This window comes from Cydia pomonella, chromosome 17, assembly GCF_033807575.1.
Source record: "Cydia pomonella isolate Wapato2018A chromosome 17, ilCydPomo1, whole genome shotgun sequence".
Lineage (NCBI taxonomy): Eukaryota > Metazoa > Arthropoda > Insecta > Lepidoptera > Tortricidae > Cydia > Cydia pomonella.
In genome coordinates this window covers 12,993,257-13,015,709 of record NC_084719.1, presented here as the reverse complement: position 1 = coordinate 13,015,709, position 22,453 = coordinate 12,993,257, and the positions used below count along the sequence as shown (strand labels likewise).

General features: G+C 37.5%; 2 protein-coding genes across 5 annotated transcripts; one reads left to right on the top strand and one right to left on the bottom strand.

The window, feature by feature from the left end:
* Window positions 1-280: 280 nt before the first annotated feature.
* On the bottom strand, window positions 281-1,267 carry LOC133527159 (craniofacial development protein 2-like). Its single transcript, XM_061864053.1, has one exon. The coding sequence runs from the start codon at window positions 1,265-1,267 to the stop codon at window positions 281-283; it is 987 nt and encodes a 328-aa protein (XP_061720037.1).
* Window positions 1,268-2,171: 904 nt separating this feature from the next.
* Window positions 2,172-20,037, top strand: LOC133526770 (alpha-tocopherol transfer protein-like). 4 transcript variants are annotated; one of them, XM_061863510.1, is made up of 9 exons: window positions 2,172-2,367; window positions 7,334-7,498; window positions 8,218-8,307; window positions 11,529-11,688; window positions 14,702-14,820; window positions 16,166-16,296; window positions 16,996-17,106; window positions 17,869-18,005; window positions 18,595-20,037. In XM_061863510.1, the coding sequence occupies exons 3-9, from the start codon at window positions 8,223-8,225 to the stop codon at window positions 18,722-18,724; spliced, it is 873 nt and encodes a 290-aa protein (XP_061719494.1). In that variant the 5' UTR covers window positions 2,172-2,367; window positions 7,334-7,498; window positions 8,218-8,222; the 3' UTR covers window positions 18,725-20,037. The 4 variants fall into 4 exon arrangements, with proteins under 4 accessions (XP_061719494.1, XP_061719493.1, XP_061719492.1 ...); XM_061863509.1 differs by lacking the exon at window positions 7,334-7,498 and having other exon boundaries at window positions 8,221-8,307; XM_061863508.1 differs by lacking the exon at window positions 7,334-7,498.
* Window positions 20,038-22,453: the final 2,416 nt, after the last annotated feature.

Here is a 22,453-nt window from a genome sequence, read left to right as displayed (position 1 = left end):
GCTATCAGTTACTAGCGTGCCAGTTTCATCTTCCAGCACTTGGGCGGTGGGCTGGTATCCTTTTTTAAAAGATCGCACCTCCTGATAGAAGTTTCTAGTGAAGTTCGTTCTTATGAGCGTGTCCATTTCCTGCACCAATCTATTTAGGTGTTGACGCTTCGCATTCTTTACAGCTGTTCTGGCTCTGGTTTTGATTTCCATATATTTGGCGTTCCAGCGAGAATCTTGTTCTGCTAGTACTTTATATCTCCTTCTTTCATTGACTAAACGTTCACACTCATTATTCCACCACTTCTTCCTTTTCTTCTTTTTCTTCCGCCTTCACCTTAAATGCCACCTCCTTTACATTATCTCTGATGCTCTCCCAGTGCTCGTCTACGTTATCAGCTAGTGGTAGACCTTGAAATCTACTTCTTAATTCAAATTCAAATTTTTCTGCAATTACTTTATCTTTAAGGCTGTCAGTGTTTATTTGAGGTTTGCTATGGCGTTTAAATTTGCCGTTTACTTTAATTTTCGCCTTAACCTTTACGCCTAGCAGATAATGATCGCTGTCACAATCGGCCCCTCTGAATGCTCGAACATTCTGAATTGAACTTTTATGGCGGTCATCAATAAGGACATGGTCAATTTGGTTGATTGTTACGCCATCCGGGGACTTCCAAGTACCTTTGAAGATATCCTTATGCGGGTACATAGTACTTTTAATCACCATAGCTTTAGACGCAGCAAAGCTGATGAGTCTCAGACCATTGTCGTTGGATATGTCGTGCTTGCTGTGTCTTCCTATTGTCGGTATAAAGATATCCTCTCGTCCCACTTTCGCATTGAAATCACCTAACACTATCTTAACATCAAAGCTCGGTATTTGCTCGTATACCATTTCAAGTTGTTCGTAAAATTCGTCCTTTGCAATGTCCTCCGCTAATTCAGTTGGTGCGTATGCATTTAGTATTGAGATGTTAAAGAGCTTTGATTTCACCCGAAGTACACATAGTCTATCTGAAATGGCATCAAATCGGATCACGTTCCCCATCACCTTCTTTGAAACCATAAATCCAACTCCTTTTCTATGTTGTCCGTTGTCAGGACCGCAGTAAAATAGTACAACTTCATTATCTACACTACATTCTCCCGTACCCAGCCACCGAACTTCCTGGAGGGCTGCTACCCCAATGTTATATCTCTGCAGCTCATTTTTGACTTGGTATACGGCGCCAGGTCTATAGAGAGAGCGCACATTCCACGAAGCTAGTCGGAAGTCCATTAGTCCATGCCTATAGTTGTTGGTTTTTGGATCAGATCGGTTCTTTTCTTGTGTCGGTTTCGTAACGATAATATTTTTCCGTGGGAGGGGTGTTAACCCGCCGCACAACCCCCATAATGCTGGAGGACCACACCCTACGTTGGTTAGCGAGTCCATCGGACTTGGCCGAGTAGTGTAGCTAGGCTGTACTACCGACCATTCCCCTATCCACCACCCAGGGGACGCTCCACTACGCCGTGAGGGCCAGCGCGTGGATTACATACTTACCTTATGCTAATTTACACAATAGTATGGCCAATTACAGGTTTTCCTAACCAGAGTGGGGTAATGGTAATTCCACGAGACTGTAACGTCAGTTACCAATTCTTTCGTGTGGTGTCTGGCGTAGCCCTACACTGGATACTTAAATTTGCTTAATTAATGTAAGAACACACGAAAGAATTGGTAACTGACGTTACGTTAAAGTCTCTCGGAATTACCCAGTGGCTAATAACAGTAATAACTCTTTCAAAACTTGAGTATCTTTTTGAGTTTTAATTACTCAGTTTATCGAGACGACCCTAAAATACCTACTTCAAGTCGGAGTTTAAGAGTCGAGTCAATTTTCGTGTTTTTGGGAGGTCGTTACGTCTTATTAAATTTGCAACCTAGTTCCTATAGGTACCTGATAATAGTAATAACGATTAATGCATTAATTATGGTTGTGTCTAAGACGCAATATTACAAAAACCCGATATCGACAAATCATTTTATCGTTCGTAATAAGTACGTGCGTCGCGCTCCTCTCTAGAGCGCGAACGCGCTGATATTGAAATCAATCTGATATCTTTTCCGTTTTGAATATAACTTACAAAACCTGTCTCGATTGTACAGACTCTTGCGCTCAACTCGTTGGAAGTTGTTAGTAGTTAGTTCAGTATTCCAGCACTCGCAAGCATCACCAGACGTGTCCTCCCACGCGCTTGACCTTGTGATCATCCGTTGCCGTATATTCGATAGTGTTTTGTTGACTAAATTCTTTTGTTTTGTTCATTCAGTGTTTAGTGTTTTGATTTGAAGAACAGTTATTTCGAAGAAGGCTTAAGTGAACAGCACGACTGGTAAAAGTTTGTTAAAATTTATACAAAAATCAAGGGCACACATCTTAAAGTTTTAGTCTGAGCTACCTGTCTAAGATGCATTTAATATGACCTAGACCTGGATTTTGGCGAATCTGAGTAAATATTAAAATATTTAAGAGTAATAAGATGGATAATGAATTTAAATGTTAACTTAGGCATGTCTGTAGGTACAGTTGCCATCAGATATATCGGGGCGGCCAAAGTGCTCAAATATATATGATGCACTTTAACATCTTAATAATATATTTTATTCAGATATTTGTGAACACCTGGGCCGCTCCAATATATCTGATTGCGACTGTACTTAATCCATGCGAAATATATGTATACAGAAATTTTATAATGTATGAATGTTATGATAAAAATAAGTCTTTATATTTTGATTGCCTTTGACTTTAATACATTTAAATCTTTACCTGCTAAATATATTCATAAGATATACATACATTACAAGAATCATACTATTTAGCTGCGTGTTTGAAATATGGACTTTATTTGCTTGGAATTAAGTTAGAAAATGAAATGATTAAAGTTTTTGTATACAAACTAGACGTTATATATATGTAGCTGTTTCTAAAATTTTCCTATAAACAAAACATAAAATACACTTAGATATAAGTATTAAATTTTAAATTTTAATTTAACACAGATTTAATACAAATATCGCCATTTTTAGGGTTCCGTTCCTTTAGGAAAAGGAATCCTTATGGCGCGAGGTGCGACTCTGTCCGTCCGTCTGTCTGTCACATGGCTAAATATGTCGAGATCTACTCAAGCTATCTATTTGAAAATTGGATTAGATTATTAACTTATGAACGACGCTAACTAATTGAAAGTGTTATTTTTTTTATTAATTTTTTATAACTATGGGAAATGCCCAATATGAAGGGAGGGCAAAATTTCAGTCTAGTTCCTAGTATAGGTCAAGTGGGGTATCATTTGAAAAAGCTCCAATTGAACATTCCAAAATAATTCATAGTGGAAAAAAAATTTTTTTGAAGGAAAAGTTTGACTAAAATATAAGCTTAATAAATACTTTCAAAGAAAACTATAGCGAACGTGACCGGTCCAGCTAAGGCCCAGCCGTTTTTGAGTTATTGCAAAAAGTCTTCTCTCAGTAAAAATACATACATGTACAAAGATGTACAATGCGCTGCGAAGGTACTTCCTTATGCTTGTAATGTACATAGCGTATTCTGAAAGAACAGTAACTACGGAACCCTACATGAGTATGGCCCGACATGCTCTTGGCCGATTTTATTTATGGCCTGGTTGGCAGAGGGCCTGTATGGCAATATATTTCCCACCTGACTTTGAACTTTATTTCAAAGTGATATGGTTCAATTTTGTATAATATCTGATACCCTTACGCCTTATAAAGGGTTAAGACAATATATACAGAGTCAAACCAAGCTAACTCTGCATGCCATTTGCAATGGCAAAGTCTGGCCATGTTATCATTTAATGTCTAATTTCTATGAAAATATGACGTTTATGACACCATTAAGTTGTTTTATTGAAGTCGGTGCAACAAGGTTAGCTATGACTAGGGCTGCCGTCGCGAATTTCGCCAAACCCGGACAAGATTCAAAAAAACTCGGACATTTGTCGTAAATCGCATTATTCGCATTTTTTACCCGGACGAGTCCGAAAATAATATTTTTAAAAAACAAGACCTTTAATTTTACATGTAGGTATTTTTAATGTGCTTCCTTACATGAAAAGTGTCACAGGACACTTCTTGACACCCCGGACGGCCCCCGGACGGCCTCCAAACTAGGACATTTCCGGGAAAATCCGGACGGATGGCAGCCCTGGCTATGCCGGACTCTTCACTATTTTGTCTACAATATCGCCATGTTGTAACATTTTCGCTTTTTTCCTCTTCTGATTTGACCTAACTTGTTTAGTGGTTTGGCCCTGACTCATTAAACTTCCTCATGTTTCCAGAATCATAATGGCCAGGCCATTATTCTGTTATTAATGTTATTATATACTTTATAATAGTTATAGTAAGTTTATATCAATAAGCAGGCATGAAATAAAACAATACTGCCTTACATCCATAAATACATGAGTGATGCTTCAGTTCCTCTGATCACAGCATTGTTTGTTACATAATACCTCTGCTATGTACTTATATGAGCGTAGTGGCCATTAGCCAGGCATACTTACGTATAGACAGACTATTATGGAGGGCTATAAACATTTCCTAGGTACGTACTTGATGGCTGCAACCTTGTAAATACATAGTTATTTTCCCGATAAGTACTGAATTCAGTAAATAAATGTTATTTCCGTTTAGTTTCTTCAAGTTTTTCTTGTGATAGCTATAAGCGTTAACGCCTCAGTTGACCGACTCGCCTTTTTAGGGTTCCGTAGCCAAATGGCAAAAAACGGAACCCTTATAGATTCGTCATGTCCGTCTGTCTGTCCGATTATGTCACAGCCACTTTTTTCCGAAACTATAAGAGCTATACTGTTCAAACTTGGTAAGTAGATGTATTCTATGAACCGCATTAAGATGTTTACACAAAAATAGAAAAAAAAAACAATAAATTTTGGGGGTTCCCCATACTTAGAACTGAAACTCAAAAAATCTTTTTTCATCAAACCCATACGTGTGGGGTATCTATGGATAGGTCTTTAAAAATGATATTGAGGTTTCTAATATCATTTTTTTCTAAACTGAATAGTTTGCGCGAGAGACACTTCCAAAGTGGTAAAATGTGTGTCCCCCCCCTTGTAACTTCTAAAATAACAGAATAAAAAATCAAAAAAATATATATGATATACATTCCCATGCAAACTTCCACGGAAAATTGGTTTGAACAAGATCTAGTAAGTAGTTTTTTTTAATACGTCATAAAATTAAAAAAAAAATTTTTTTTTCATCAAACCCATACGTGTGGGGTATCTAGGGATAGGTCTTTAAAAATGATATTTAGGTTTCTAATATCATTTTTTTCTAAACTGAATAGTTTGCGCGAGAGACACTTATAAAGTGAAAAATGTGTCCCCCCCCCCCCCTCTGTAACTTCTAAAATAACAGAATGAAAAATCTACAAAAAATATATGATATACATTACCATGCAAACTTCCACCGAAAATTGGTTTGAACCAGATCTAGTAAGTAGTTTTTTTTTAATACGTCTTCATGGGCGAGTCCGAGTCGCACTTGGCCGCTTTTTTTCTGTGTGGATTGATGACAACTATGACAAGTCTATATTGGTATAAATAATTAAATATATTTTTCCACTTATAATCTATTAAAATCTTTATGCTAAAAATATCAAAGGTGACTTTGTTGACCATACAATCAGGTTTTCGCTTCTAGTCCATATAGTAGTACATAGCAATTTGTCTTTTTTTTGCTTCACCATTTAAAGTGTTTTGTTTGTAGGTACATAATTTGTATTTTTGGCACAGGCACACCTATGACGCAAATGTAGAATGATGTTGTTCCTAAGCCGATTTTTATCCATTTTTAGGGTTCCGTAGCCAAATCGTCGGGGATAGTGCAATACCGCGCAACAAACAAAGTCGTAAGAGTTCGAAATTCAAACAATGTACAAGGTAATTGGACCTTACTGCATTTGTTAGTTACGCGGTATTGCACTATCCCCGACGAAATGGCAAAAAACGGAACCCTTAGGGATTCGTCATGTCATGTCTGTCTGTCTGTCTGTCCGTCCGTCCGTATGTCACAGCCACTTTTTTCCGAAACTATAATAACTATACTGTTGAACTTGGTAAGTACCTAGATGTATTCTGCGAACCGCATTAAGATTTTTACACAAAAATAGAAAAAAGACAATAAATTTTGGGGGTTCCCCATACTTAGAATTGAAACTCAAAAATTGATTTTCATCAAACCCATACGTTTGGGGTATCTATGGATAGGTCTTCAAAAATGATGTTGAGGTTTCTAATATATTTTTTTATAAACTGAATAGTTTGCGCAAAAGACACTTCCAAAGTGGTAAAAGTGTCCCCCCCCCCCCCCCTGTAACTTCTAAAATAAGAGAATGACAAAACTACAAAAAATATATGATGTACATTACCATGCAAACTTCCACCGAAAATTGGTTTGAACGAGATCTAGTAAGTAATTTTTTTTTATAATACGTCATAAAGGGTTCCTTCATATGCGAGTCCGACTCGCACTTGGCCGCTTTTTATTTTTGTTACAAATCTGGTGTAATTTGCTTAAGTTTTAAAGGTTTACCGAGCTATGATTCTGTAAGTTTCAAAATTGTGAGATTTGTACGATTATTAGAAATATTGAAAAAGTGTATTTTTTGTCAAATTCATAAGTAGGTACAGTCAAAAGATGCAAGAGCGCAAGTGTTATTTTAAACGTCAAACTGTTATGAAATTATGACGTATAAATAACACTTGCACAGCGTGTGCTATCAAAATCGTTGCAGCTAATCTTGGTCTAACCTAACCTAACTACTTATTTATTAAATTAGAATAATGCTTAGTATAATATACTTACTTTTATCTATGTTTACCTATAACTTTTATATGACTAATTACTGGATAAAGAATCATCAGTGCGCGAGTCCGACTTACGAGTAGATACGTCTAGGTACTTGACCGGTTTTTTATGATTATGGCTGGACTTTAACGTTTCTTGTACCAACTAAATGTGGACTGACATTCATGAGTTGTAAAAAGTGGTTTTATGTCCACCATCTGATAAAAAATTGAACCATAATTCGAGATAACGTCGACATTGTTCAAAAAGTGCGTTAGGTATTTCGATCGTTTTTCTCGTTGGCATTTTGCGTAATAAATAATCAATTTCATGGGCCTACGAGATTGGTACTGTCATAGTATAGGCACTTGGGTATTTAGTAATCGCCGAAAATTTGTATAAGAAGTAAAAATCACGTAATATTCATGTTGAAATGCGACTAGGTATAAAACTTACTTATAGAACCTTGCAAAACGAGTGCTTGTGAAATCCGCCTAATGACCTTTTCCGTGAAGTGTAAATAGTGTACTAATTATAAACAAAAAACCTTAACTGAATAGGTAGTCAGTGAGTGCAAAGCAGAGGGAAAACACAGTTTTGGTTTCAAGCTCCAGTCAAAATTAAAAGGTACCTATAATTTTTCACTGAAAAAAACGAATTCACAAAACAGTGTCATGTCATTAAAATTATTACGACCCTAGTGCATTTCGTAATAAATATACTGATAGTTACTATTACTTAGTCCAAAAATGTAAAATACTTTTTGATGAGGAGTTCTGTTCTGGTCTTCATGGTGGTCACCAGTTGAAATGCTGCAACACCTCACTTTACAGCTTAAAGTGCTGCTGTCAACTTTCTTTAGACGAATAGGGAGTATTACTGCAATGTTCTGCCGGTAGAGTGCAGCACTAGCACCTTTCGTAAACCATAGAGTAATTTATACATAATGTGCTTTAAACTGTTTTGGACAAGTTTTCACAGATACTAAAATATTTGTTGATGCATCAAGGCGATTTGTTTATAAAGGGCCAACCGGGAAACGCGTAAATCGAAATTTAGTTATCTGCCTAGTCATCGCTCGAATATGCAAGAGTGATACAGAGGTTAGATAAGGAAATTTCGATTTTCTTGTTTCGCGGCAGACCCTCAGATTGTGATGGATTGTGGTAGTGGCTCCCCCTACGCAGAGTTTCGCGTAATATTCCCTATTCTTTGCAACTTTCGTTGCAAACTATTTACCTACTAATTTAGAGTTGGAATAATAGAACATACCTATTTACAATATTAAATACATTATATGACTGACAGATGGTTACACTGTAATAAGTTAAACGTTTTGTTTACAGTAGCAATGGGGGAGCCGAAGGACCTCGAGAAGCTACTGGTAGAGCTAAAAGAATGGGTCGCCGCACAGCCTCACGTTCCTAAGGATATGGGTGAGTAATTTAGATATAAAACATTGGGTACATGTTTTTTGCCTTACTTATCCTTAATTTTCCATACAAAATTTATTAGTCGGTTTTGTATCGGTCCATACAACATGTATGGTTAACTGCGTTACGAAACTGACACTTAAAGGTGGGTTTTTTGTTGCTTAACTCAATAGTGCTCCTGATTCTGATAAGAAATAACCCAAAATATGTTAGGTTTAAAAAAAGTACAGGGTACACTTATTTCTGAAATTCCCCTTAAAATACGTACTCACAGGTAAAGTGGAAATATTCTGTATATTCAATACTTCGAAATCGAGATTAAAGCCACGGATAGACTAGGGACAATTGTCACACGACACGTGTCGCCAGGCCAGCGACATCAGGGGGCCTACCGCGAAAACCGAAATTCGCAAATTGCGGGGATCTTTCTCTTTTACTCTCACTAAGAGGTAATTAGAGTGACAGTGAAAATGCCCGCAATTAACGAACTTCGATTTTCGCGGTTATAGCGCAGGTGAAGTGCCGCGCGCGACGTTTGCCGGACTTCACTCTACACTTACTCCACATGTCGGGCGACATTGCGGCTTATATGATGTTGCCTGACATGTCGAATTGTCTCTAGTCTATCCGTGGCTTCAGAGCGTTATCAGATTGTCCGAACCACCACGTCGGCCAGGCCGCGGGGTATACCTTGCAATTTGCAACGGCGTGCCGAACCTGCTTCACGCCTTCATGCACACTTTTCGCACTACACGCACACTCGGCACACTACAACATACATTACATTAGGTATGCCTACGCACACAAATAAAAATTATCGCTCCGACTGCTAACGGGGGTCCGATATGTTTGAAATTTCTGTGGAAATCATCGACTAATAGCCTCACAGCTGATGGTAGAGTAGCGAGTTTAATCACGGAGCCGTGAGTTCAAGTCTCACCCATCACGCGCAAGTCAGTAATTTATTCTACTTTTCCTTTCGATTTTAAACTTTATGATTTCGTAACCAGACGACTGTGTTTGATACAAAAAAAAATAATTTATTTACCTATCTAATATAATTTATCTATTTCCGTCAAAATGAGTTTTTCGAAACTTTTCAATGATCTCTTTCTTTTTTCTGATTTCTTTTATCTGATGTATAAATGTAAATCTTATATTTACCATAATCTCTTCCGTGTAGAACTTCCGGACTGATAAGACCTAGTTTTTCCTCTGGATTGGGTTGGGATTTGGGATGTGGAAGAAACTGGAGAGACAGTCGCTTTCATAAAAACTATTGATTAGATGAGCGGACCGATCCTAATTCCTAGGGCTTTAGAATACAACCGGGACAGCGCTAAGATAAAGTCAATTTTGTATGTATGTATATACCTGGTTAGGTACGAGTATTTGTAAATAAAATAATACAATAGTGCGTGTGTGACGTCGACAACCTTTTAGAACAAAAACCATATTGAGATCATTAATTAACACTACCTATACGAGTATCTAAGGTCATATCTCAATAACATGTACTTATTATTTTTTTTACGTAGGTACTTACCATTTTTACGCGCACAATGTGCATAACAGTGAACGGACTGGTGCATGATAACTTTTATCGTCGTTAGAAATCAAAGCAGTAGGACCAAGATCTTCGGCTCTTTATGCCGATGTTACCGCTGCAGTGGCAGCATGGTTCTATTTTTATCGCTTGTCACTATGCCCGTCACTTTCGCACTTACATACTTGTTAGAGCACAGCTTACACCTGTAGGCCTAAGATGGTCGGCTCTTTATCATTTGTCACCATGCCGTTCACGTGCATGGTGACAAATGATCGAGGCGAGTAATAAACACATCAAAATACACCTTAATTCAACATTTTTTATCTGAAGATAAGAACACTGAGAACCTTTTTAACCTACAATTTTCAAGGCACAGCTAATGGGTCAAGTAGATTGTGACTCATTATACTTAGGTATAGATATTAATAAATGATTCATTAAGACATCTAGCACGAAGTCTATGCTGTGCAACCAAGAAAACAGAGGCTCATTATGCATTGTTTTTTTTTTCTAATTTAATCAACCATCGATTGTTATTCATGAATGAAGTAGATAATAATAACACAAATCAGTGCATCAAACGTAGACAAAAATACAGTATTTTCGGTCTTCATATTAGTCCTTTTAGCTTTAGCCCGAGGACCCCTCTGTGAGCCTACCGCGAAAACCGAAAGTCGCAAATTGCGGGAATCTCACTAAGACGTAATTAGAGTGACAGAGAAAACTGCCCGCAATTGACGAACTTCGATTTTCGCGGTTATGGCCCAGCAGCCTTCTCGGAAATACAAAATTAGCGCAAGCAATGATTATTATGAAATGAAAGCAACTACCCGAACCGGCAGTTGAAACTATGGAAATATGGAAGCAACTGCTCGAACCGGCAGTTGGACTAGCTGGGATTAATCTGGCTTCTTTACTGTTTTTACTTCCAAAAAAATTTCGGTAAAAGTAAGAACTCTTGGCACGAGTTCTCTATTACTAAGAAAAAATATCTCGGCTGCTCTTCAGTCAGTGCCTTAGTATTGTTTTTGGGGCAACGCATGTATTGTTATATGCCTCAGTACATCTCATCTAGTTACACTCAATAAGTGAGAGTGAGAGAGTGAAACCTCCTGGAATTGTCGAGGTATCGGAAACACTATTGTGTACTCGACACGGCACTTTAGTGAGATTCCAAACGGTTGTCGTTCAGAAGCAAGTCTGAGGCTAAAGCGAACAAATGTGACGTTTTCGGGCACAAATCATGGACTAATAATGTTATAACTAGCATAGTTGTTCTATTATTTATTATGAGTACTATATTAGGTACTTTGTCCTTCCTGAATTTTGGTACATGACCAAACTTTTTGTCGGTGCCCTCTATAACGGATACCTAAATCACTACCTTGTGCCTAGCCTAGCTTATTTTAATTTGTATTATGCTCCCCCTTAACTGTTTTTTGAATACCTAGATGAGACAACTTGTTTTTAAGCAAGAAAAAATGCAAGAGTCTACCTATGTAGGTAGGATCTCGCGTTTTTACTGAACAGCCTACCTACAGTTTATCGTCGACGTAACTTATAAAGTGTCTAGAGAAGTCCAGACCTTTATGCGACGTGCAACAAATGAAGCCTTTGAACACAGCCGGCAAAAAAAACTAATCGTTAATGTAATCCTTACAATGTAATGTTTCAGATGACCAGCTCCTCCGCCGGTTCCTGCACAGCTGCTATTACGACATAGAGAAGGCCCAGAAGGCCATCGAAAGCTTCACGAGCCTTCGGGCGTCGACGCCGGAGCTCTTCGTAAAACGGGACCCAATGTCGCCGCAAGTGCAAAACGCCCTGAAAATTGTGTAAGTTTAAGCTGTTATAGACTAAGGGGCGGGGCCAATAACCGGGGTGGATTCAATAATCCACTGGTCCTGACAGTAAGACATTTAAATTGAAATGGTTATATGTTATTTTAACGGACTGGATTCTGACTTGATCAATAGCCTAAATAGTGTGCCTGCCTGCGAGTGCGATGCCTAATATTGCATTGTCTTGGTAATTGAATTCGTGTATACAGTGTAGGTTTTGTGTTTATTTCGACGTTGCCAAGTAAGTACTATTATTTATTCTGTGACGTTACCCAAGTTACCAATGTTGAATTGGTTGTCTATTAGTTATTAACCTTAAATCCTCTTTAAAAGATCGGCAGAGACATAGAGCCATTTTTAAAATATTATGACGATCCACAGAGACAAAACCATCTCTCACCCGGTCCTTATTCCTCTCCTCTTGCAGCCTTCCATATTTATGCCAATTTCCCCTTCCCCCTTCAACCCTTTTCGTCTTCCCCTTGCCCTTTTATTTCATGACTCTTACAATGTGAATACTTATTATATTGAAGTTGTTAAATGGTTACACTGAGTTCAGAGATCACCTTTGTAAGTTTACTTTTTTGCATCTCAAGGTTTTTCAAGTCATTTCCTGTGTTTTCCTCTTGTTGATGTTGGCATCGGCATTTAATTGAATTAATTGTTTTTAATCGCTTGGGGTAATGCTATAGTCGCAATGCCCACGACAATTACACATCATACACGACAATTACATATCAAAACATGTACCTTTTAAAACATGTAGGTTTCATTACTTAACGACACAATATCCAGAAAGAAATGCTGAAATACAACTATTTATATTTGTAACTAAACTAATTAAATTAAATCAAGTTTCATATTTCTAAAAAAATATAACACTAAGAGAAATAAAAAGAAACAACGAAGTTACGCTAACACCACTAGATGGCGCTATGTGACAATATCATAATTATTTACAAATTACTTAAAAGATATGGGAGCCGCACTCTGAATGTAGCACTAAAATATTACACATTACAACTGCAATTCAACAGGCAAAACAAGTATATTTACTTAGTTAGGTCATAAGTTCTGTCACAAAGGATTTGACTGATAAAATATGATACAAAGCTTATAATAAAAAAACTTTGCCATGATTTGAACGCTTGTTTTATACTGATATAAACGTAATAAAATTATAGTTTAAAAATTAGATCGCGTGTTTACTTACTACTTGTTTACTCTGGGATTTTCGTTAGACGCTTTATTAGAACGTTTTTTTATCTTTACTTTATTAGAACTTTATTTAATCACCAGCATTTAGTTCCCCGACAAGTCTGTACTTCAACTAATACCCTTCAAACTTAGGGTACTTTTCAGTGATACGCAAATTTTTGTCTGCCATCCACCGTGTAGGTTTGGTAAAAACACATAGGTACATGAATTATATATGTATTTTAAAAAAGATAAAAGATCCGGCTTTTGTTTTATGTAAGATTCAACCTTGTAAAAAAGATAAATAAATCAATAGGGATCAAAATCACTTTGAACAGGTCGCGTATTTTTGGCGCGTTTTTTTACAACATTTTTCCGAATATTTCATAGAATTATGCAAAACTGAGACAGCAAGACCTATATATATACGAATAAGGAGGGATCTGTACTGTACCTATAGTTTTTTTCAGTCATAAACTTTGTGACAGAACTTATGACCTGACACATGATTTTCTTCATTGCAATATCTATGCAGTACCTATTACCTATGAGCAATGCGAAGCGACGAGTGTTTTAGGTACACTGCTATGAGCTGCTTTCGCACTTCACAAAAGGAAACCCTAAAAGGTTTAGTTTTTACACATTTTATTCTGGTGTTACCGGCTAACTAAAGCGGTAATAACTAAATGAAAACAGGTTCTTACAGTAAAAATATAATTGTAAAAAAATATGTACAATAAAATAAACTAATATCTGTCAGTACGCGACTCTACACCAAAACAATAAAATATCGTCACTGGCCTTAACATTCTTGAATCTTCATCGAGCCAAACGATGAATACTGGCAGCAGGTGCTACTGAAGGCTACGCGGGCCCACCAGGCGCAAGCAGATGAAAACTTCAGCAGCAATTATCAAGAAATTAGTAGTCTTCAATTTTAGATAAGAAGAAAGGGCTGCGTTAGAGGCAGCCCATTAAGTAAGAATTCTTTTTTTTAAATAACAATAGAGTGTTTAAGCTTTAATAACATTAGATAAATGTAATTTGATTTGTGCGATACGCCTTCAAATTGTCGAGCAAATTTCCCCCTAGAAAACAAAAGACGAACGAAAAAAGGCATACCGGCCAGTGCGCGCGGTGACTGCACCATGCAGGTTTGCCATGTTACACTGGGTTGGAATCTCAGATGGTAGTGGTTTGTGAAAAAAATGTTTCTCAGCCATTAAGTCATCCGCTAGGGACCTGTAGCGGATTTTTCAAGCAGGCCGTGACCGCCACGTGGAAATATGACGATTCATTTCAGTATCCCGCGTGGAAAAACCAGATTCAATGAATTAACAATTTTTATTTGGGTGTAGTGAGTGTAGTGACCTGAAATTGGCTCCAGTCCAGAACACTAAATGCCGAGACCACATTTTGTTCCACGTGGCGTAAACTGCGGAACAAAAACAAACCACTATACAGTGGTAAAAGACGTCTAAGACTTGCCTGATGATAAGCACCCATACCCACTGCAGCTAGTGTAGGAAACATACTTACTTACCTAAATACAATGATCTATAGATACAATACGGTTTTATTGTTCTCAAAATAAATTGCCTACAATTTAAGTAATTGTCTCACTACAAAAATTACCAAATACCTACCAATAGAATCTTTAAACCGCTTTATTAGAAGTATATTTAAAGCTTTAGTTTCGTAAATTCAACGCCATTCGTTGTATGTAGGTACACAACTTACTGTTTACCTACATGGGAGGTTCTTAAACTATAGTATAACACAGACTAAATTTGTGTCTTAATAATTTTAGGAACCTAGGCCAGGTAAAAGCACCAGGCAACCGCAACCTTTTCATCTGGCAACTAAACGACCCTGGCCTCGAGAACTACGACTATCTGCAGGATGCCCGCATGTTCTTCCTTACCACAGGTACTTAAACCTATGAACGCCACGCCTATCGTGTGGGGCGCGTCATCGTGAACGTTGTCAGAATGCACGAAGGTTCATGATAGGCTCTGGTCAGTTGACGTCTTTGGCGGTCAAGAAGCTTCAACTGACCTACGTTTGGTAGCTTTGTTTACCAGTCTCCCCTTATTACCTATGTGATAGAGTTCACTGAAAAGTATCAAGCGGAGGTTTTCGGAAATGAGCCGGGAGCGTAATGAGTGGTTCAAATCAAAAGGATGAATCTTACGCGTTGAGAAAGTTTCAAGCGTGCGGTCAATCGAAACATAATTTGCGAGGAAAATTACATGGACACTTTAAATTTATATTGTAATTTTACTAATCATGATTAACGATTTTACTGTATGTAAAGAAATAGTGGGGAATATAATGGCAGTGGAAGCACTTTCAATATTCCTAATTGTGAGGCGACTCGACTTGCATTTAGTCTCAAGTGAAGCTGCTGAAAAGTGAAAACATCGAATGAATGATGTAAATTAATTAAACGAGTAGAGATGCATATGGAAATCATTAAGGCCAGGTAGGGGAAGAGAAACACTTGTATAGAGGGAATCCTCAGAATCGGACCACGCTAAGTTTTCATGTCAAGTGGTACAGTCATCTGCAAAAATAAAGGAAATAAAGAAATAAAATATCTGACACGATCTTATTTGTAGAGCTTTAAGAGCGTGTGACATATTTTTGCGGCGTTCGAAGAACATATTATTGCAGGTAGTACAAGTATGTCAAGTATGCATTAATTATTATGGTCAAGTTTGTGCAAAGTTAGCGTGGTCAGAGTCTACGGTTTCTCTTGCGCCGAAAAAAATAAACTGTGTTTCTCTTATCCCATCTGCATGGTGCGTAGCCAACGTGCCAATCGTTAATGATCCGTAGCGCATGAAACGCAACTGTCACTGTCGCACTAATATGGAAGAGTGATAGAGAGCCATGACTACGCTACGCTACGGAGCGTTAACTATTGGCTAAACACCCTGACCTTAAGAAGGAAGTATACCACGTATACACGTCAACACAAAAAGAGAAAATGTTTTTCCACTTCTAAATATATCGCATTCTCCGTGTTTTTTTAGTATGTTATTGACACAATGAAAAACTAGGTTTATAGGTTTTCCTTTGTGTCAAAACTTGCAACACATTAAAGCGAAACCTAGAATATATTATGCTAAAGCGATTGATATCAAAATCAAAGTGATTTGTTAAGATTTAGTTAATTGAAACCATTTTCTCCCGAGATGGAATTTTATAGAAAAAGTACCGTAATTTCATTAGGATTTTCCCGTCTTAATGTATTTATTAATTTTTACAGATGCCTGGCTACTTGAAGAAAAGAATCTAGAAGAGCATGACATCGCCATCTTGGATGTAAAGGATATCACACTGAAAATTCTGACCAAGATAAACCTGTCTCTAGCGAAAAAACTGTCCAAATATCAGGAGGTATAACTTCCAAATATAAGGTACCCGAATACCTCAGAATATCGGATTATTCACCCGTAATTCCATCTGTAGTCTATTTTCGGAATTAATGATCGTTCTGAAGTATTTGGAAATACCCAAATACACCTTATTATAATAATGATTATAGAAGAACATCAGAACTTGACGCGGCGGCGGCGTATACGCAGTGACGTGTTTTATGCGTTGCGTATTTCTCATTAATTCTCATGCATTTTGCTACGTATCGGTCTTTGGCAGCAGTTTTGCGGATTCTTAAATCTACGCTTATATTATTATATATAGTCTTGATGTTATGAACTTGTCACCCCTTGCTCTAGTTGTTCTTCAACTTAGATTCCAACCATGCTTGCACCAACTTGGCAGAGACAATTGCATACATATCCCATAGGGGCGCCATCATTGATGCAGCGCTTGATATGATAACTTCGCGTATTCGGACTCTAAACCCCTATTTAGGCTTTTCAAGAACTTGCATGCAATATTCAATACCCTGCTAATTAGGTACAGAGCACAATGGATTCAGTCGAAGGACCAAATACCGCAAGGTAACGAAAATCGCATGCAAGATCTGAACTGACTAAATGACAATTACGGTACTGTCGTTATTGTTATCGCTCCGTCGTGAATACCTATCCAACCACAGAATATGTCAATAATGTTGATTTCTTTGTGTTTCAGGAAGCAATGCCGATCCGGCTAAAGCAGGTCCACGTGATAAATGCGCCACCCTTCATCGACAAGGTGTTCTCCATCATGAAGCAGTTCATGAACAGAGATATGAGCGAAATGGTAAGCACCAATTTATCGCACTGAATACTGATTTCAGCAACAGATTTTTTTTCGCTTCAATAACAGACAGGAGTGACATTTTCACACTTTGTAATAAAGTTTATGGAGTTAATTAGAATACTGGTGTCTTTGAGAAAGTAACTTAATTTAAACTCAGGAATGCACCCTTGAAATTAAATGAGTTAAAGAGAAACACTGTGTATATCAATAAAAAACTCTTTGTTATCCGTTTGAACATGGAATTCACTAAGGAAGTCCCATCTTAAGTTTTTCTTTTTTTTTTTTTTCATCTACATATTTAAAAGGAGCCTTTATCAATGAGACATGTCGGCTCCGTTGGGCCTCTACATTACAGTTTCAATGTATTACGAGTTGTCAAAAAAACTGTACACGAATTTCGCAGTTTTAGACAGCGGTTCCGCCAATATCGAGTGAAAAACCCCAATATCAGTTACTGCATAACCCCTAGCTTCAAATAGTTGCGCCCTCTTGTCTCGAGTCCGAACACATTCCATTAGGAAGTGCTGTACATCCTCGACAGAGCCGCAAATATCGCAGTTGGGCGACTCTGCTTTCCTCATCAGATGAGCAAATATATTTAATGGAATGTGACCGGACCGAAGCCTGTGAGCACGTACAATATTCGCCCGGTTTAATTTTTATCTTAAGTTTAGAATATAGAGGTAACAATTTTTTTGGCAGCATCCGTTTATTGCAAGCTAGATGCCGTAGATATCTCAATTAAATCTTTTCTAATTTCAGATCCATTTCCACGTGCCCAAGTCAGATACGCTGTTCAAGTACTTCAGCCGCGATGAGCTGCCTAAAGACTTCGGCGGCAACCTGGAATCCTTAGAGTACTACAACCAAAGGCTGCATAACGTCCTCTTGAAACATAGGTTAGTACCAATACGCATAACAAGCTTAAGTGACATAAAAAATTGAAAAGTTATTAAATTGTAAAATGATTTCTAATGTAATGTCATATGTTTATTATGAGTGGTGGGACTTGTGGGGCGAATTAATCGACGAGTGTCAACAAAAACATGGTTTTCACCACACCAGTTCGTAAAGGCTCTCTTTATTCGTTAAAACCTGATGAGAAAGTTGCATTTTATCTACAAAACTGGCAAAGTTAATTGATACAAATTTTGAGTTGTTTCCTCATGTTAGTTTGTAGAATTCACTTTTTAATTCATGATTTGATTACCTCTTATGCCTTCAAACATCGCAACGTTTAAAATTCCACTTTTCGAACTACACGCTACGCTCGTGGTTCAATTTTAGAATTTTTCGCTTTCTCGAGTCTCAATAATAGCATTACCCAGGTTAAACAACTATTTTTGATCCCTTCTTCTTTGCTTGCTCTTTTGTCAGTATGTTCCTATACTAAATACCCTTTGGTTTCTCAACACAATGCATATGCACTTACACACGTATAGAGGGACAATGCATATTTTAATGAACACTTGTTTGTTCTCATTACAGGGAAACTCTAAGCAAGGACGACCTTTGGAGAGCGCCCGAGAAGAAATCCAAGAAATCTAAGGGCTCGAAGAAAGAATTAGTCGTAGACGTCCCCGAAGTGGATTCATTCCGTTCCCTTGCCATAGACTAAAAAAGGCAAAACATAGAGTTCGTCAAAAGCGCTTCACACACCTTACTTAATTCAACTGATGACAGGGACGCAGCTATACGTTAGACACCATCTAAGGACGAGCCTTACTGGTAATACTCGTAGTAATGCGGCCAGTACCAGTACAGCGTATCACGCACACGAACTCGAGCCAATCGTGCAGCCTAACGTCATAACGCGACTGGTTGATGAGTTCGCATCACGCGCGCGATTGGTCGCAACTAGTTGCGTTAGACTGCACGATTGGCTCGAATTCGTGAGCGACACCACTGAACTAGCACCATTCTTAGTGCCGCTAAGGCCCGTCCTTAGATATATGTCAATATTAGACACGGTAGAGGTAGGTTTTTGCATCTTACTACTACGTATTGGTGGATCCTTGTCGTGTCGTCGCCATTACTGAATTTAGTAAGGTGTGTGAAGCGCTTAAGCTAACCTTGTACTGCACCGACTTTTGCGGAACCATGTGTAGAAGAATAGCCGTCACACATTCGTACAAATATGACATTTACAGTGATATTTCCAAACTTCGTCGTTGCAAATGGAGTTAGCTGGGTTCGATTCTAAGATTCTCTGTGCATTTTACAAGTTAGCAAAAATACGACTGATATACTTACTTGTCGATTGCTCATGCCCCAATAGTATTAATTAAGTACCTAATTATTGTAATCTGGTAAACCAATTTGTTAATATAAAAAGGCGCGAAATTCAAATTTTGTTTGGGAGGCGAAACTTGCGCGCCTACATTTTTTTCAAATTTGCTGCCTTTTTCTACTAACAGTGTTGGTTTGCCAGACTGTTTTATTTTTGGATATACATATTTAATTAATATATTGACGTTGTTATTCAGAACCGTGTGTGAGACACATGGGCAGTGGGTTAGGTAGTGTGTAAATAGTTTAAAATGTTTAGATTGTATCTTTTATATCTTTATCTTGGACTTAATCGTTCGTAAAATTTCGCTACAGATAATTGCACAAATTGAAATTGAATTTTAGTTATACATTGCTCTACTTCACATGCTTATACCTACTATAAGTAGATAAGTATTCATTATAAACGTTCTCTAGCTGTACTCTGTATCTTTAGTTTAGATATTAAATAAAAGTAAGCAAAATCTACCCTCAAATGGCTCATTAAGCCAGTTGAAGGTAGATGAAAACATTACATGATCAAGTAATGTAGGTTAAATTCAGGTCGTTTTGTATTTGGTTGGTTAACCAATAAATTTTATAACTACCCGAAAATGTACGAATTGTTTGTTTACTTTTAAATAAATACCTAAAGATACAGAGTATAGTTGTTTTTGATTTTATAAAAGTATTAGGGGGTTAAATTACGCCACGTGATTGTTTGTTTCTAAATAGGCTCTAAGTACTTGGTTACTTTAGTAGCCTTTACATTTGTGATCAATTGTAGAGTTTGGGAGTTGTATAACAACATATAAATCGTGTATTCCACGCCAAACTTTTGCAAGATAATATTATTTTTTACTTCTGAGCTGCAACATGGGTCTGTTGCACCAAACAGTCTGTCACCGTTGAATTGTTTGATAAATTTAATTTTATACGAAATTTCATCGTTGAATGACGTTGATCAGTCCGTTAAACGTGGTTGGAGTAACTGGCCCTAAGCATAGAGAAATAAGAAGTAATAGAGTGCTCACTCCATACATCAGTTTTGGTACCGAAATGATTATTATATTCGCAGTCGACATCTAGCATTAAGTAGCGGAACTCTCAGTACTGCTACTATATTTTCTCTAACCGGAACTATATTTTCAACTCCTACACTTACTCTGGTTATAATATTAGCTGAAAATCAATGAGCATTAGACTTTTTGTTTGCTGCGATATCTTTTGTCGAGTAGCAGTACTGAGAATTTCGCTACTCGATGCTAGATGTCGAGTAGCGAAATTCTCAGTACTGCTACTCGACAAAAGATATCGCAGCAAACAAAAAGTCTAATGCTCATTGATTTTCAGCTAATATTATAACCAGAGTAAGTGTAGGAGTTGAAAATATAGTTCCGGTTAGAGAAAATATAGTAGCAGTACTGAGAGTTCCGCTACTTAATGCTAGATGTCGACTGCGTATATAATAATCATTTTGGTACCAAAAGTGATGTATGGAGTGAGCTCTCTATTACTTCTTATTTCTCTATGCCCTAAGGTACCTATAGACCCTATGGTTACGCGCTGAAAACTAAAGGTGGGTGGGGTATAGAGGTACAATAAGTATATGTAGAGACGAAATGGTGGAGCCGGCAGATGACCGAACGAGATGCTCTTATGGAACTATCAGTAGGAGTAGCAGAGAAAGCGCTATGATTGTTTGTCCTTGTCACAGTTTCATTTGTTTGTATTTTTTTATCCCCCTCCGTAAATTTTTGTATGGCTTATGGTGGGCAACAAATAACTCGACCAAATTACGTAGGTTGTTTTTGGTATGTTGTCAGGAATGTTCAAACGTGTTTTTAATTTGGCGCATTGCGTATGTTCTGTCTCTTACGGGCGCACGCATAAAGCACATCTAGTTGATCCTACCATCTATGGAGTGTGGAATTAAAAGGAGTGATATCTCTTATGGTAAAACTGTTGCAAAGCCCGACGAAGAGGGCGCTGTTATTCTCATGTATAGGGTGACAGTTCAGTTTAGTATGAAAAATTCCGCAATATGGCGCATGCTCATATATTACTGGGCAGGAAAGTGTCCAGCTGTCAGCTATAAATAATAGTTCCAAATCTCTCCAGAGTAGCGCTAGAGTAGCTATAAGAACGTAGGCGTTATTGACGGAGTGAAGTGCGCTGTCTATGATTTGTTTTTTTTTTCAAGTATTCTAGGTATTGTCGCGCCACCTATTTAAGGTTTCTTGATGACACTATTTATTTGGTACATGAGGAGTTTTCGTTCCTTACCTCCACCTTCCATACTACCATCTGTGGATGGGCCAAATATATGTTGACAAAGATTTTTAGGAATATTCCTTTTTACGCACTTATCTTTTACAAAATGCTATTAATAACTAAATCTACAATAATTTAACTAAATAATAAAAAACGTTTTATCTTCAAAATATACGAGAAAAGCAAGCGTTTGTTAAAATATTCCCAATAAAAACGAATTTATGGACCATCCTGTAAAGCCGTCAGGGGCAATGTCTCTATTAAGTATAGTACTAAAGATGACCACTTAAGATGTCATTCACGTTCCATAGGTTAATATTACTTTAGTTACCAACTTATTTAAAATAAAATTAGTTATTCAATTTTATGTAGGTCTGGAGCGTGCATGAACTATAGGGGTCAGCACAGGAGCACTCTGTTTATTGGCGCGAAGTGTAAATGTCAAGTTTAAGCTTACAATGTAGCCCACAAGATGGCAGAGCCTACAAGGCATATCTGAGCTTATAGGGGGCAGCACTTGCGTTGTACGTGAAGTGTCAATCAGTCAATGTACAGTTTATGTTTCCGATTCAGGTCACAAGATGGCATACCCTCCAACGCGCATGGCCCCTATAGTAATTAAACAATTTTATTAGGTACTCGTATTATACCTATCGGGATTAGTACTCTGTTTATTATTAAGTTTTTGCAAATGAAACTTATTTGACTCGATGTACTAGCCTCGATGCAATGGAGTTTGTCTAGTGATAATAAAATATTTAATTTTAATATTTTTTACAAACGACTCAGTAATGGGACCCATAAT

Bases quoted from the DNA above. Each gene is read 5' to 3' on its own strand.
- LOC133527159 (XM_061864053.1), bottom strand. From the start codon at position 1,267: ATGGACTTCCGACTAGCTTCGTGGAATGTGCGCTCTCTCTATAGACCT.
- LOC133526770 (XM_061863509.1), top strand. From the start codon at position 8,223: ATGGGGGAGCCGAAGGACCTCGAGAAGCTACTGGTAGAGCTAAAAGAA. The intron at 11,689-14,701 runs GTAAGTTTAAGC...TAATAATTTTAG, and splicing joins CAAAACGCCCTGAAAATTGT to GAACCTAGGCCAGGTAAAAG. The intron at 14,821-16,165 runs GTACTTAAACCT...TAATTTTTACAG, and splicing joins CATGTTCTTCCTTACCACAG to ATGCCTGGCTACTTGAAGAA.